Here is a 16744-nt window from a genome sequence, read left to right as displayed (position 1 = left end):
GGGAAGGGAAGGCTAGCTGCTACATTAAGCAGGAAGGCTGAAGAGTATTTCAGAATTACTGAGCTTTCTAGAGTGCTAGAGGAATCTGAGCAGAAAGAAATGAAACCCATAAGCAAACCTTCACTCTTCTCTTCGCCATTCTGTCAGACAATCTCTAGGAAAGCTGTGTTGTTAACTTTGATATCAGCCAGGTTACATCAAAGGCTTGAGGAATATCACAGCAGACAGGGAATTTCCACATTTCTTGGTAGTGAAGAATTCCAGTACAAGCAGCCAGAATGTGTCTGTTTTCTTCAACACCCACTTGACAAATACACAGTGAGAACCACCCTGATTCTGAAAGATCAGGGCAGAAAAAAGCTACTCACCTGTCCCAATGTAGAGGGTTCGATAGCACATATTAACTGCACCCCCTAAGCCCATCAGAGGATAGAACACCGCCCGGGCTTGCACTTCCTTTCTTTGCACTGCAAGATAAAGAGAAAGCACTTGAACAATGTTATCAGCTATAAAGCCGCTTGACTCAAATGTCCCCAGTACTGGACTCTCCAGAAAGCACAGGTCCTAAGGAGGATGCAGTCAGTTTTGGCCTTAACTCCAGACTGCAACCCTCTAGGAATATTTGTGGATTATTATTTTTTACCAGGCATCAGGAAAAAGTGTTCTTACTAGTAACCCACACAAACCACACCATCAGGGGAACCTCAACACTGAGTGTGAGCAACAGAGCCAAACTGAGGAGAACAAAATTTTCCTATTGCAAGCTTTTTTAATCTCTTCCTCTTTTGGGAATCAAAGAGTTGAATCTTGCTGTTAAAGTGCCACTTCAAAAAAAAAAAAAAAAAAAGAAAAAAAAAAAAGAAAGAAAAAAGAAAAATAAGGCTTGGTGCTGGTCAATGTCACTAACTTAACAGCTGTAATTTAACTTCTAGGTAAACTGCAGGAAAAAATGCACAGGCTGAACAGGCCTTTTGCAGGGATTAACCTAATTCTCAGGAGAGGACGATTTACTGAGCGGACTCCTTTTCTCTAAGGTTACTCCTCATAGCAAAATTCAACAATGGCTGGTCCAGGATTGGGTCTCTAAAGCAGCCCTCTGCCAGCTGAGTTCAAGTCACACATTCTCAAATGCCTGCGTTAACTGGGCAGAAAATCATCTTGCATGGAACAGATACCAAATTCTGGACCATACAGGCCTGGCCAGGATTTGAGTAGCTGTCTTTTGGAGATAAGCTCCTTTTATCCACACAGTTTAGGCCTCTCCTAGTGTCACACCTGCATGACAGTTTTACACCAAGAGTGTGAAATCAAAGAACATGAGGATTATGAGAGTTTGTTTGCAGAGTCAGTGATGTCAAGAACAGGGCCAGATTAAGCAGCATTACTGGACATGCATGCAGCACTCAACACAGCTGAAAAGTGCAGGTTCCCATTTCCACACAGCTGCCCTGCACAAGTCCTTTCAGCTGTTTGTTTTTGCTGATTTAAAGGAGCTTCCTAGAAGTTTTAGATCTAGGATTTTGTCATCAATGCTAAGCAGTCAGCTGGATGCATCCATTCCCATCCAAATGGGTCAATGGATTAAGACAGCATCAACCTGCCTTTTGGGAGGCAGACTGCTGAAGAATTTCCAGAAGTTGACTGGCTGGGAGCAGCACAGGAAAGCAGCTCGTATCACAGCCTGGTGCTGTGACCTACAGCAGTATTTAACAGAGGACTGACAAAGTATTTAGGGAATGCTGCAATGCTATAGCAGCAAGCGAGCATGTGAACAGACAAGCACAGTTTCAGAAGGTTACTGATACTAGCTGGCTTACAAAGATGTTATCTTGAATATTTACCCTTAGGCCTAGCAGATGGGGAACAAACAACTGCTCCCACAACAAAGCTTTCCAGTTAGCACCTGAAAGCAGATTAAACTTACCAACTGTATTCAGAAGAACAAGACGACACATTCCCAGTGCAACTGTGGGTGTTAGTGATGCCAATACCAGTGACCATAACAAACAAAACCCATGCTGAACTGACATCCCTGGAGATTCCCAACAGAAGCGCAAGCTGTTTTCCACTATTTTGGTTGCATTTAGTGCTTCAGCTTCACAGTGACGTTATTCTGAGTGGGCAAAGACAACTTCATACTGAAGCGTATATTCTGTGCCCACGTTTCTCCTGTTCATGTATTTGTCCCACAGGCAGCTTCTCCAGAAAGAAAGCAGGATTTTACACATTTCTTGCCCATTTCAAAGGCGGGTAAAAAAAAGGCAGCTGAGCCTTCTCCTTTCTTGCTAGTTGTAAGATGAACAATATACAACTTCACTAAAGATTACTAGCAGAAAAATCAGAAGGTCCATTGACACTTTATTGAAGGTGTTTTCATTGTCATAGTTTGTACAAAATTACGTAGAGGGATCTGAAGGAATTTCAGACCAATGGATATCCAGGAGAGGGATGAAAGGAAAGAAATGGAAAAGGTGGCATCTGCCAGATACCAAAAGAGGAAAGATCTCCTTGAATGAAAAGGCAAGGTAGCGCCAAAAAGTTATGGCTCAACATAAATCAACTATTCTAAGGCTGCTCTTACCTTCAATGTGGTTTCCCATAGGAGACTGCTGATGGGAAGTGACACTGCTTGCTATAGACTGAGCTTTGGAAGGAAAGAGCTGATGTATTCTCTGCAAGGCCAGAAACTTGATCAGCTGCTCATCCAACATATTTATCTCAATCTCTGTTAATAAACAAAAAGCAATTAGTAGGTTATTCATAGAAAGGGTGCCATCTGAGCTGCACTGGATTTATCTGTCCCACTTTCAAACTTGCCATTTGCTTCAGCAAAGTTTTGTAATATCAAGAATTTTACACACAGATGATCTATTACTTTATATAATTTCATTTTAGCAGTGTGTGGGGAGAGCATGAGCTATGGCTCATGAGCTATGGAAAGCTATAGTTCAGCCAGCAAGTGAAGTTCAGGGAACAGGGACTAATAAGTTGAAAACTGCTGTTACAGTTCAGAATCTACAAATCTGTAGAGATGGACCTTGCCCCTTTGGGCAGCAGGTTGGATATTTCTTGTGAAGCTTTGTTATCTGGTCAAAAAGTCTAATTTTACATTACAGAGGAAGGGAGTAACCAATCACTTTTGGAGTGGCTCAGGCTCATTCTTGAGTCACTTGCTTTCAAAGCAGAATCAGTCAAACAAAACATGGTAATTAAGACAATATTATTAACAAGTTTTAAAGCAGATATGTTGCTGATAGCTTAAGTATTTCTATTTGTAAAGCCCTATGGAGATCTGCTTTCTGGTAGCAAACAGGTTGGCTAACCTCTTTTAAGAGCTGTCTTCACATGAATGACAGTTAAAAAAGAGCAAGCAGAAGAAGCAGAGATATAATGGCCCTTCTTGATAGCAGAGAGGTAGTCTGGGCTAAGCTGAGCAGTTGAGGTTCACCCAAGAAAAGAGGGTCAAACTGGGAATGCAAGAAAGACTGATCTTCAGATGTAGAAGCAGTCACTGGCAGCAGCCTCACTACACTACCAATGATTGCTGTTTAGCAGTCTTCTCCTGAAGTCACTCCTCCTGAAGACATTAAGATTTGGCATTTCTTGCCAAGTGCAATAAGAGGAATATATAAATGTGCCAGTCTAGAAGACTGACAGAAGCAGAAATAATTCAGAAAATTAACTGACCCATTAAGGTGTCACCACTTAGGTGACTGCTTGACAAGATCTAGAATTGTTGGACTTTGTACACATCAGGAACACCTCCAGATTGCAGCTAGCACCATAACACAGGAGGGCTGCAGGTTTCTGCATGTGAATTCCACCTGGCAAGCAGCCTGTGCAATAGCATTTTGATCATTCCCCAGAAAAGCTTCAGGCAGAAACACTTCATTAGCTTTGCTGCCTTGACAACACCACAAGTAGGGAAGCATGTGATATATTTAAGGTAATGTATACCCAACCCCTCCCTCACCTGACTGCAACCTCTCTTTTATCACTAGGACTCCTCCTTAAGCACAGACCAAATGCTCTAGGCAAGCAAGCGCACAGAATGCATAGCGCTAGCAGAGACTGACAATGAACTAAATACTCACCGCCATCCACAAATGCTTTCAGGGAATTGGTGAGGTCCAACATAGCTGCAGAGTTTGATGTGAGTGATGAGGGCAGAGTTAAAGCGCTTCCTATGGATAAGGTGCTGGGACTGACCTTACCATCTACAGAGAAAGATGGTGCAGAGAAGATATGTCACTGTGATGTTTGTGAGATATGCACTCAGCCCTCAGATTACACTTAGTTTACAAGCTGCTCTAAATTGCTTGTAGACATGTTTTGAAGAAAAGGCCTGAATTAGAGACCATTAGCTTTCTTCCCTTCACAGAAGGATGAGCCTGCCTCAAACACTTTTCCATCAACTTCAGTTGTCAGAGGAATTCTGGACCTATTCAAGCTCCTGTTCCCCATTTGAAGAAGCCATGAGAAATTGCAAGTGATGCCACACTACAGAGATTGATGAGCTCCAAGTCCCTAGGAACTTAAGAGCTTGCTAAACCTGCAGAAGTTTTCTAAGCAGCATGCCTAAGTCCGAACATGTATAAGAAGTACATTTGCTGCATTTCATTTTCTGCATAATTACCAAGTCTTGGTTCACTTCACTGGCTGGTAAGATTGTGACAGTCATAGGCAGAACTGATTACTTACAAAAATAAGATCCTATTGCTTTGGCTGTGATTATACAGCTGAAAGACAATGGCAAATGCCAGGAAACAAAATCCCTTTAATGCATATTAGATATCCAGTTCTTATCTTGAATTGGTCTGCTTAGAACTCCTGTAAGTCTGAAACTTACGGCAAAAGGTGGCAAATGATTCATTTTTCATACCCAGCAACAAAATGTGCACTCGCTTATCAGACCATTGTTTAAGATTTGTTATAAATATTTAAACATACATATACATCATGTTAGACAGAAAGTTTGCCTAAACATTTAAGTCTCCCACAAGAGTTGTAACTGTAGCACAATGTTTTAATATGCATTGCGCAGATCCCAAACTTTGCACTTAAAGCAATGACTTAACATCTCAATTAAATAGCTGCAGAACTATACAGGGCTTGCCGTGCTCTTCAAACCACAAGCAAGAAGTTGTTTGCAATATGGTCCCTTTTTCCTCTACCAGAAGTTCTCTCAGCCTTGCATTTCTAAGGGCACAGTCAAGCTAGCAGACTAGAGTAACTCAAGTTGGCTCAGCAAAGAGCAAGGAACTCAGCTGCCCTGTGAGCAGATTTCAAACAAGAAATAAAGCTCAGAAGTTACTCGAAAAAGGAATTTCTTAGAGAACAATATGCAGATGTTGCCTCTGCTACTTGCAATCACCAGATCTACATACATACCTCCACACAAGCCTGACACTAAGCAACTAGGAACTGCAAGAAGAGAACTGATGATACAGCTCTGTTGCATTCTTTCCAGTGAACTTCCACAAAGGGTTTAACAGTAAGTTTTGAGCTGATTTAGAGGACAAGAGAAGGAGAATGCTTTAAGTGAAAGCTTATTCAAGCAAAATTTAGGAGTCAGGAGAAATCACTCTCACTCATTTATCAAGATCTTTGACCTGATGTTTTCATATTGAAAAACGGGCATATGCACTTTAACAGCAAGGTTTCTGGGTACAACTCAAGGTAGAGCTGGCATATCCAGGCCATAACTACCCTATATTAATAGGGCAGCAGATACTAAACAGGATACAGTGTTGGGGGAAATTGCTTCTCTATCAAGGCTGTGCAGCTCAAGACTTAAATCATCTGTACAAGGAAACAGAACCATCACCAGGACAGTCACCTTGTAAGCTGCTCTTGTGAAGAAGACTATCCTGCAACCAAGCTAATACTTTAAAACAGATCAGCAGCTTTAAGGCAGCACTGGAGTGGCCAGTTGTCAAAACAGCAAGACAGCAGCCAATAGATTTAAAACTAGTGTTAATGTCCAGACTAAACTGATCTGCTTCCCTGCTTCTCAAGACAGTTCACCTATTAGCTACATGCACTCAGTAAAATACATCTCATGGTTCCCACAAAAAGGCCAAAGACAGAAGAGACTTGACAAGCTTCTTGCTGCTCTCCACAGCAAGTCTCATTCCCCAGTTAAATCAGGGCATAATGTAAGAGTCTAGAGGTTCAGGAGTAACACTTAACTTGAAAACTTTCTCAGCCCTGGGGCCAAGATCAGCTGTTCGACACTTACCTGAAGGTGGTGCTGGTGAACAGAATCTGTTTGTGGATCCAACAGAGATCCCATCTCCTGTAGCTTGTGGAGGGGTAAGAGCCCTAGTGGCAGTCAGAGGGGAGCCCATAGATCGCAGGTCTGCTGTCAGTGGCGGTCCTATCTGTGTCTGGACATTCTTTCTTTGCAAAGTGCTGGTGGTCTCCAGGCTGGCACAGGAGCTTGATATGGAAGTAGGCATACTTGTGACTGGCACAGAACCTCTTTGTGCACAAGAAATAGGTCCTGCTACGTTCTCCGTTTTGACAATGGTTCCAATTGTGTGATTCAGAAGTCCACAAGTTGCTGGGGGCGTGAGGGGCCTAGGCCACATTTGCCGATGAGACAAAACAGGTATTGTATTACTAGATCCAATTAGCCTCTGGGGGTCAGTCAACTGTGCTGAAGGTTCAGAGGAAACGCCATAGAAATGAGGACCGTTTACTTTAACGTCAGAGGCTGTCGGCCCATTAGAAGTCCCACAAGATGACACCTTCTTGGATTTATCTATACAAGAGCTGCAGTTGACATCTTCCTGTGATAAAGTCTGCTGGGATTGCGAGGAACTCAAGGAATTCTGGGTGGTAATCCCTGAGGTGCAGGATGACATGGAATAGAGGGAAGGTGTGGGTGCCTTGTCAGCTGCCTGGTAAGGATTGGCGAGCGAGCCATCTGCCACAATAACAGGCTTAATATCAGCCTTCTCTGTTTGTTCAGAGTCCCAAAGCGAAGTCATCTGCTTAGCAGATAAATGTTTCAATATGCTGCACTGGAGCGCAACAACACTACAGAGCCACTGGGAGGAGGGAAAAAAAGTGCATTGTTAGCTTCACAGGCAGACAGTGCTCCAACTCTCAGAAATTACTCCATCCTTCACCCAGTTTGAAGAAATTCAGCTGCCTTACTGTGATGGTAATCACTCAGATACAGTGTGAAAATACATTATCTGTTCTGATGCTAATCTAGACTTGGGAGAAAACGTTGTCCAAATGTTGTAACATAAGCACAACCAAAATTAAGTACAATTTATCTCTGTGCTTGGAACAGTGCACGCAGGAGCTGAGATTACAAGGGGGAAAAGGCAACAGATGCACTTCTTTATCCCCTAGTTTTCCCCTCTCTTCTCACGTAAGCGTTAAAACTCTTCGGCTGGCTACACACGTATCTTCCACTAATATGGGCTTCTCTCCAAACATAATCCAGTAGTTTACTCTGCAACATGCTAGAGAAGAAATACCTCATATTACAGCAAGACACCTGCTAAAAGTAGGGGTGGGAAGCACCTTTCTTCTACACAAAATAGAAGACCGCCAACATATTTGTTCAATGTTTTAAGCTCTGCAGTGCTTCGTGGATAAATCCAAGCAAAGATGAATCGTTATCTTCTACTTCTTTAAAAAGTAACTCTCCACAGATACATAAGGCTTTTGGTTCTTCCCAAGATGCTTGTGTATGTGAATGTGCAACTAGACAGAAAGCCCTCAACTCCACACTCGGCCAAAAGACTATTTCACCACTTTAGGTAAGTGTCAAATCAGTTTTACATTTTACCTAGAAAGGCAAAACAAAGTTTTCATAGGCAAGGATGTCAGAGATGAGACAAGATGTCACCTCCAGACATATGATTTTGAGACTGGTTTCCTAGATAACTGCTCTGATCATGACTGAAATGGAAAAGATCTTTGCACCAAAGCAACTATAGGTGGGAGTACAAACATTTGACTTCATTTACCTCCTGTTGTTCTGACTGGCTGGCTAAGTGCTCAGTGTTCAAAAGGTGCTTCTGCAAGGGTTCCTCAGGGATCCCATTACAGATCAGCTCGCCATCTCTAATAGCTGCAGGCGCAAGTAATGGGGGTGGAAGCCGGTATTGGGATTTTATAGCATCAGGAACCTACATTGTAGAGAAAGAAGATCACATATGAGAATCAAGTACTCAAGAATAACCAAGTAGTAAAGTGCCTAACCAGCACTATGCTTAGGGTTTGCTGCTTTCTGATTCCAAAGAAAATAAAAAAAAAAAATCCCTGAAATGTTTAGTGTAAGTATTAAAAAAATACTTTAAATGATGCAACTGTGCTAAAATTAACAGGATTCTTTTGCTAAGGTCAGGCATGTCTTCAGTACAGTGTGGTGACCTCAGTATAAAAGTCATGCAAAAAACACCAAGGGAAACACTTAAAAATCTCTCTACGGTATTGTGTAGGCATTCTGGCTGCACAATATTCTTCCAGGTTTAACATAGTACATGCAGCAGCCCTGATTCTGACTCTAGGCCCACCTTCCGGAAGTTTTCCATTGTCCTTTTTATGCTTATACTAGATTTAAAGGCTTACTTCTAATAGCTGAGCCTTATACTTGGCTGAGTAAAGAGGTTCTTAACTCCTACTCGCAGTGAAGACTCACCACTCTGGACTGATGACTTTCAGAACTCTTGCCAATTCATTCCTTCAGACATCACCTTCTTCCTCCTGTCCCAAGAGCTATCCCTATGGGGCATGTTGGTTTCTCTTCCAAACTAAAATTCTTACATGGGTAATTTCACCAACATCTACTTATTTACACTCACCTTCAAACCTTTTCTCTTCACTGATTGAAGAACTCTGCGATTTGGAGGATGTTTCTTATGGATTCGGTTTAAGAAATCCACTTTGACAACATGCTGAGATATAGTATCCTGGAACCGGTCAAATACTCGGCACCGATTACTCAGGGTCAAGTTCTTCTGGTTCAGCTGAGTGATCAGATAATGCCACAGTAGTTAAGGGTCTGTGGGTCATCCTAATGCATCCTATGACTTTCATAACGCCTTGTAGCACTGGCAGTACAGCATCATTCAGCTTTAAACTATTTGTTTCCTGCAGCACTAACCATTTCTGGTAAAAGGTATATTGCTGGAGGTGAATAAGAAAGCATTTAGAGGCCTACTATGAGGCATCAGTGCTCTAAGAAGCAGTTTCTCTAGACACAAGCCCTTTGTTTCAGCCCTGTTTCCCACGTATTTAGTCTCAAGTACACCGCTTTTCCATAAACATAAACACCCTCTTGAAATGAAAGTTTTTTTGGATTAAGCATGCAAAGAATTATTTCCCCTATTTGTAGCTCTGAGCTGCTTTGTGTTACAGTTCTGGACGCTTATCTAGGCTTTAAGGAGTTCTGTCTAAAAATTAGACAAGCAGTCAGTAAGCCACAATTTAAGCTGTTAGCTTCAGTTACAGGAAGGAGTTCCCTCATCTTTATATTTTATTGCAGATAGCAGCATCATATTCCTTTGGAGAGCTTGTTGCTTGCAGCAGGGGCTTTACAAGCGTTACAGGAGCAATAAGAGCTCAGGAGCTGTTTTACATTTGTTGTACTTTGTCCTTTAATAGACCTGTCAGGTTCCAATCCAGCATCCAGTTACCATACTGCAAGCATAGTCCAGCTTACCACCACATGTTCAATATGATTTGGACACATCCATCTACCCAGAGGCATAGCAGTAAGAGGTGGCTCCAGACAGTCCATGTGGAACAGGAGTGGGCAGTAATCACACTGAATTAGAGGTGCCACTCTGCAACTCCTGCAAGAGAGAGACATATCTTATTTCCTATATGCAATATTCAGTACGGAGACTATTTACTGAATACACAGACAAGCACGGCTAACCACTTCAGCTTATCCTTCCCCATCAATTCTCCTGAACTACGTTACTTGCATCTAAAATTAGGTTTCAGATTTGTAATTTGATCTAAACGGGTCTTCTGCAAGGCCCACTTGAGGCAGACAGACTTGCCCATGCACATGAGGGCTTCTCAGTCCAGAAGAGGTCCTTTGGCAGGAAGAGATCCCTTTGCTGGAAAGCTGCAAGCACCTGTCAGATTCACATAAGCAACTTCAAGTCGACCTTGTGCAATTTTCCTCAGAAGCATCTTGTATGAAGTTGGGATGTTTACTTGAACACGATTGATATGTTCTCGTAACAGGTCTCAAACTCTAAAAAGCTAATATACCCAATTCTCCAGGCTTTAAAGTCCTTACTCTATGACAAAGTCACCACTTGCCCCTCACAAAAGCCCAGCTGAATCTCCAGCCCACTTCACTCAAACCGGTTGGGTTCCTGATATAATTTTTTTTTTTAATTTTCATGGAAATTTTGGGTTGGGATTTATCTGTTCATTTTTTCTGCACTTACAACAATGGCAATATTTTAGTATTTTTTTCATTTACTCTTTCAGCACAGTACCTCTATTTGCCTCAGGCTTATATCTCTCTCAGTAGATTTCTGTTTCCTAAAGGTCACCTCCTTGCATACTTCCTTTATGAACCATAAACAAACATCTCTGTTTTCTAAGCCACTATCACTTCAGAATTTTTGTTACCAGACAAATACTGAAGACAGAATGGCTTAGTCTCTTCACATTATATTTTAAAACCTCCTACAGCAGCACAGGACCACAGAAGCCACACCTACACGTACCATGGTTAAACATCTGTTATTTAGCAAAGATAATTATTTCCTCATTTGTTTAGAGGATTACAAGCAAGTACTGAAGGGGAATGGGAAAGGAAACAGGTCATTTAACCTATTCAGTTCATTCAACTTTGTTCCTGTGAAGGGTACAGCCACACCAAATAACTTCCCTGGAAAAGTCAAGTACCTGTTGCATGTGAAGCAGACTTTCACTGGCAAGGGAACCAAACCATTGTGGTCTAATTCGTGTTGTGCTTTCTTGACATTCTTTCCTGTGGTTTCTTCCTTTCTCCTCCTCTTACTAGTACCTAAAAGTAAATTAGAAAGGGCTCTGGGTTACCCACACAGCAAGGTTTTGCTTCCTGATAGATACGTGTAATCATCTGAGGCAGACACAAACAGAATAGGCAAAAAGCTCTTTAGGGAAGCCTTATCAACCACTAAATCTGGCCTTCAATGACAGACTAATGGCTTTAAAGGTCAGCATACTTTATACCTAATCATTCAAGTGACATCCTACATGTTAAATCATTACTTGACTAGATTATCACTCCAAGTCAAAAATCAGGTATTTGGGCAATTGGAAGAATTTTCTTCAGATTGATGATCTAGCCTAAGCTGACAACAGAAAGTACATGCGCTTGTCTATTACAAGTCCTTATGGAGGTGGAGTCACTGGCCATGGCAGAGCACCCACAGCCCACATCCTGGGGAATGTGAGAAGCTGCCTACTGTGAGACAGCTGGACAAACACCAGGGATACTCCTGCACCCTCCACTTTCACCAGTTAGTGTCACTGGAACCAGAACTACTAAGGAGTCGAGAAGGAAAAAAGCCAAGATGGCAGCACGCTGCACCTGTAGAGACCTCTATCAACACTAAGCAACCCTTTGCTTACCTGGAAGTGCTGTGGTGCAGGTCAGTTCATTCGGCAACTGGAACTGCGTTGGGTTCCTTTCCATGGCAGCAGCAATAAGAAGCTCAAAGGGTCGCTTCAGCTGGGGCTGCCCACAGTCCATTTCTGCAATGGCAGAGTCATCATCCACGTCAATTATGTCCTCATCGACATCATTCTGCTCTGAGTTGGGGGTCTCGGTGCTGGCATTGGATGTAGGAGTGCCAGGCCGGCTTGCTCTCCTTTCCAAGATCCTGGCATGCGCATTAGACCTGATGCTGCTGCTAGACCTGTCCAACAGGTCTGCGTCACTGGTGGGGGAGGTGGTCCTTTTCCCAGATTTGTCCACCAATCCATTTACCTGCCCCAGCTCTTTCTTCTGTTCTCGCTTCTGCACGACATGAATAGGCAGGCTTATCATGGAGGTCACAAACAAAGCACATCAACCTTAACAAATATGCAGTTGAAGACAAACAGCATCTGAAAAAGCTAGATCCACTTACTAAAACTTCCCCCATCAAGTCATTAAAGATTTGACCTACTAAAGTTTGGTTGTAGCTAACATTCAGACTACAGAACAGCTGAAGGGAACCAAAGACAAGGAAGAAAACTAACACATCTCTCCCTTTTCAGGTTAACTGTATATGAGTTCAGATCTGGACAATGTTTCACAGCATCTAGTCCTAAACATTTGATAAACGAGAAAATTCAGTTTAATTTGCTAACCAACACTGAGAAACTACACGCTAGATCATTCAGTGTCAATGTAGTTTATTAACCCTTGCAGTGTGTCCAAATCCAATAGGGAATGAAAAGGTCAGCTTGAGAATATACAAGCACAAAATGCAAACAACACTGCCATCTCTGATGATAGGATTCTCTGGAGCAAGGCAGGCAGAGAGAACTGCAGCAGAGCAAAACAATACCCTGGCAATCACTGCAAGATCCGTTTTGCAACAAGAGGGGAATGCTGCATGGTCTAATAAGGGCAACTGTACTGCTCCATTGCCTAACACATCACCAGCATGGATGAACCACAACACAGAAATGGTCCGTAAAGGATGAAAGCATTAGGCAATTTTTCATACAGAAAAAAATGTTTTGTTTTTGTAATTTGTGACCTTCATTTTTGCTGTTGGCAGATGCCTGAACAGTACCCTGGAAACATAACAGAGCAGTAGGTTCAGCAATAAAAAGCTCAGTACAGTTTTCTTCCAATCTGTTTTGGTGTCACTTCAACCAAACAGTTGCTAGATAGTTTAGTGCAGCTTCTAAACCCTCTGCTATGCAGTCTTACGTAGCCACAGCAATAAGATGTTTATATTGTGCTATTGTGCAAGACAGCTTCCTGGAGAAAGAGCATGAAGGAGAAAGAAAAGAGAGAGAGAGAAAGAGAGAGAGAGAGAGAGAGAGAGAGAAAGAGAGAGAGAGAGAGAGAGAAAGAAGCCACAGCCTTGCCCAATCACCTCCTCCCCATCCTGTTCAGCAGCCCAGGAAGTCATAACTCACTGTGATTTCACCCTCTGCTGAAGTGCAACTGCTGTGAAGTCACACTTCTAAAGAAGCACACATTAACCAGAATTACAACCTTGATGCCAAAGCTGCATTACCAGGACTTCCATTTCATGTGCACACAGCTCACCTCCTTGAGTATAGGAGCCATGTCCTCTGTGCCTTTATTTTTCTTCCTTTCCAAAAGTGGGGGAAGGAAAACCCAGTTTAAGAGGCACAGCGTGACACAAGCATATCAGATACTTCAGTATTGTGGTTCCTAGTAACAAGGTTAACACCACCAAGAGAGTTCCATCAAGAAATCTTAGTTTTCTTTAGGCCTGTTCCTAGCAAAGCTATTATCAACTGTGAGCATAAGGAACAACTCTGGTGGTGTGCGTATATATATATATATATATATATAAAATGTATGCACACATTAAGGGGAAAGGAAGTTATAAAATAAAGGTTCACATTTTAGATGGACAGTGAGAAGAACAGAGAGCATGTTTATTACAAGAGGCTTTACCTTTCTGCGTACAGTGCAGCGGTGACACATCCACTCCCCTGGAGGCAGCATTTCCTCACTGAGCGGAGGGTTGCTACAAGAGGAAAAGCAAAACAATGTTTTACTGTTATTTCTGATAGGCCTCTTCTCATTTACAAATAGTCTAAGCAGAGTAGATTTGCAGGTTCCAGTCCATATGGTGATACTGCCCAATTTTGCTTCTCCACACCCCACCTCGCAAGACATCTCCCGTCACCAGTGAAGTTAGTCTTTCATGATACTCCTCTCATCTGCATGACGCTCCCTGGTTTCAGAGAAGTGAAGGACAATCTTAGAACTGAACAGCAAAAATAAATGTAAAATTATTTTGTGCACAACACACACACCTCCCCCCAATACCAACTCTTCCTTAAATAACTTGACTATTCAATGTAACGCTACACATTCCTGTGCAGCAAGCACAGTCGTAGCCATTTCTGTTACTAGAACTCACAGTGCAAGTCTACCTAAACAAGCTGTAATGAAGTCTACTCACTGCTTCTAATGTACTCCATCCTTGAGCACACTAACTTAACAGTAGAAACCACTTTCTATCTTAAGACAACCAAAGTATTCTTTAAAATGCTTTCAGATCTACAGCCTGTCTTGGCTATGAAGCACAAGATACATCCTACTCACATGGATTTGCACTTACTATAAGAGCTGTACCACATCTAAAAGACACTCTCATTTAGATGCTAGAAATAAACCAAAGCAAATTAGATGAAGGAGTAAGGAAGGCTATTTTGAGAAATGATTTTCCTCAGTTAAAGGCAGAGCAGCATATGTTAGATGATGTACTTTCCTTACAAATCCTACTAGCTCATGTACTTTCCAACACTTCTTTATCATTAAGATTTGTCATTTTAGCAAACTGCTGACTGTTGCAGGAAAAGCATACATGCTGTCAGATAAACAGCTAGTCACCATAGAGCAGTGTTAAGGAATACTTTAAAAAGTTCTGCTTACAGATGGTAGAGATACTTAGCAGACTTTATGCAGCTAAGTCTTCTCTCTTGTGCTGAAAACTCAATTGATACACTACCACAGGACCTGGATGTTTGTTCTTCTAAATCACCAGCCCTGCCTTGGCTACACTGGAACTGACTAGGTTACAAGATGACCAAAGGGTAGCCTAGCCATACCAGCGAGTAGCTTACTAAACCTGCTGAGAAGCCATGCAAGTGAGGGGCTGGGGGTGCACATGCGGAAGAAGTACTACAAAATGTGCATGGTATTAATCTTTAAATGTCAGTATATGTCTCACATACAAAATTGAAATAAGGTATTTAAAACTTCAGCAGCTAATGAAGCTCACTCCAGAGGCGACTATGTATTTTGTTGCATCTACAGACCAACATCAAACTAAATCCAACTTAAGCTACAAAAAGTCTCCAAAATTGTCAAATTAGAGATGCTAAAATGTGTATTTATTGGCAAGCAGCGTGTGCTCTGCAGCAAAGGGAGAGGCTTTCTTCCTAGAGAATCCTACTCCTAGCACAGGGAAGTTGCACAGGGTTCCAGCCTAGGCTTCCAAGCTTCAACTGTAAAAACAAACACACTTCCTTTGTTTAAACAAAGTCCCAGCGAGCCTTACCCTGTGCCTGCAGGCATTCCACAGAAAGCCTCCGCAGGTACCGCAGCTATCGAGGGTCATATTCAATCTTACAACACTTTGCCTGGAAGACTGAGGGAAGAGCACAGCAAGAACCAAAATGGTAATAACCTCAGCATCGCCGGTGCCAGGCTCCGGGGAATTCAGTAGAGCCAACACATCTGGCAGCCATTTTGAGAAAGAGAGCAGGATTTCAGAGGCCTCGGTCTTCCAGGCACTTAGAAACACAGTGCTCTGCCTATGCTCGAAGACATACCTGCACCTTATGTTTCTCATTTCCTGGAGGACTTGGATGAACAAGAGATTGGGCTCCAGATGATACTACCAAAGCCTCAACTACTGACAGTTTACATGAAGTCAAATGTTTGGCTTAAGCAGTACCTCCCCCCCCCCCATGCCAATCTAATCTTTTGCTAATAGATCTGGGGGCGATGGGGAAGAGTTGCAAATGATCCTAGAGTGCTTACTGTACTATATATCCATTTTCAATCCTAAAATGGATCCTGCAATAGCTCAGGCTTTACTTCTGCTAGAAATAAAGTTGTTAGAGCTACAATTACCATCAGTATGGATTCATCTGGCCCCTTCCCCGCTCCCAACACCCCAAGAACGAGAAATCAGACTGATTTGTTTGTAGTGGATTTTAGCCTTCTGCAGCCACAGACAAATGTGTCTGAACTCCTGAAAACACACGCGCCCCGTTCCACTGCATGCTCAGTGTGACAGACATCCACACACTGCCAGATGCCTGGGGTTATTTGTTTTAACTGTTACCTTAGTATTACATAATTTACAATGAAACAATTAATACAATAGCAAATTTGGAAGGATGGCTAGAAGAGTTAGAACAGGTTCCTTCTTAAACAGTTATATTATTGTCGTCTTTGTTATGTTTTAACTATCTGCTAAACAAACACGGCATCCTACGTATACAGTACTCATAAATGACAAGCTACATAAATATAGAAACGTTTTAAGCAATGCTTCCACTGAAAGACCTGTGGAAGGAACGCAAAATACCAGTTTCAGACCAGCAGTGAAGCTTTTAACTCTCAGGCTGGCCTCCTGAGGTTTTTTGCCTGCTGTCAAGGCCTTACTGCTACAGCAAGTGTATTAAAAGAGTGATTCTGCTCCCCCTGGTTAATGAACTGTTCATCAAGGCAGCTCGCTGCACTAACAAAGACTGATGAATACTGTTTCTGCACTGCTGGCCTCTCTGCAAGGAAAGAGCATTTCCTGGGTCTTAGCATAAAGCCAAGGAAGTGCTAAAGAATGCTGTTTTAATTGACTAGTTATGACCACATTCTTCAACCTTTTACTGTAAGCATAAGAGAAACTAATTTTTAAATCTGAACAAGACACTTGATCTTCATAACCAAGTTAGGATTTAGCATGTTGGCACGAACACCACAGACACTTTATCTTTCATAGGTTCATTACCATGCAGATCTCCAGTCCTTAGTGCTTGCTGCCAACAGGACCTG

The 16744-nt window shown here is 42.2% G+C and overlaps 1 protein-coding gene across 5 annotated transcripts in view; it reads right to left on the bottom strand.

Annotated features, from left to right (window-relative positions):
* Window positions 1-16744, bottom strand: part of PHF12 (PHD finger protein 12) — a 32377-nt gene that overhangs the window by 3925 nt on the left and 11708 nt on the right. The window contains exons 3-13 of one of the 5 annotated variants that reach the window (XR_009960409.1): window positions 13628-13700; window positions 11611-11998; window positions 10900-11020; window positions 9689-9821; window positions 8829-8993; window positions 7992-8153; window positions 6242-7055; window positions 4095-4217; window positions 2582-2725; window positions 1925-2196; window positions 387-467 (exon numbers count right to left, since the gene is read on the bottom strand). Coding sequence is in view for 3 of the 5 variants with exons in the window: in XM_062592462.1 (XP_062448446.1) it covers window positions 2339-2478; window positions 2582-2725; window positions 4095-4217; window positions 6242-7055; window positions 7992-8153; window positions 8829-8993; window positions 9689-9821; window positions 10900-11020; window positions 11611-11998; window positions 13628-13700 (2263 nt within the window). In the remaining 2 variants the exon portion in view is untranslated. The other 4 variants (XR_009960410.1, XM_062592460.1, XM_062592462.1 and 1 more) reach the window with 4 other exon arrangements.

This window comes from Rhea pennata, chromosome 20 (genome assembly GCF_028389875.1).
Source record: "Rhea pennata isolate bPtePen1 chromosome 20, bPtePen1.pri, whole genome shotgun sequence".
In the NCBI taxonomy this organism is placed as follows: Eukaryota; Metazoa; Chordata; class Aves; order Rheiformes; family Rheidae; genus Rhea; species Rhea pennata.
The sequence above is the reverse complement of the archived record's forward strand: the minus strand, read 5'-3'. Positions and strand labels throughout refer to the sequence as shown.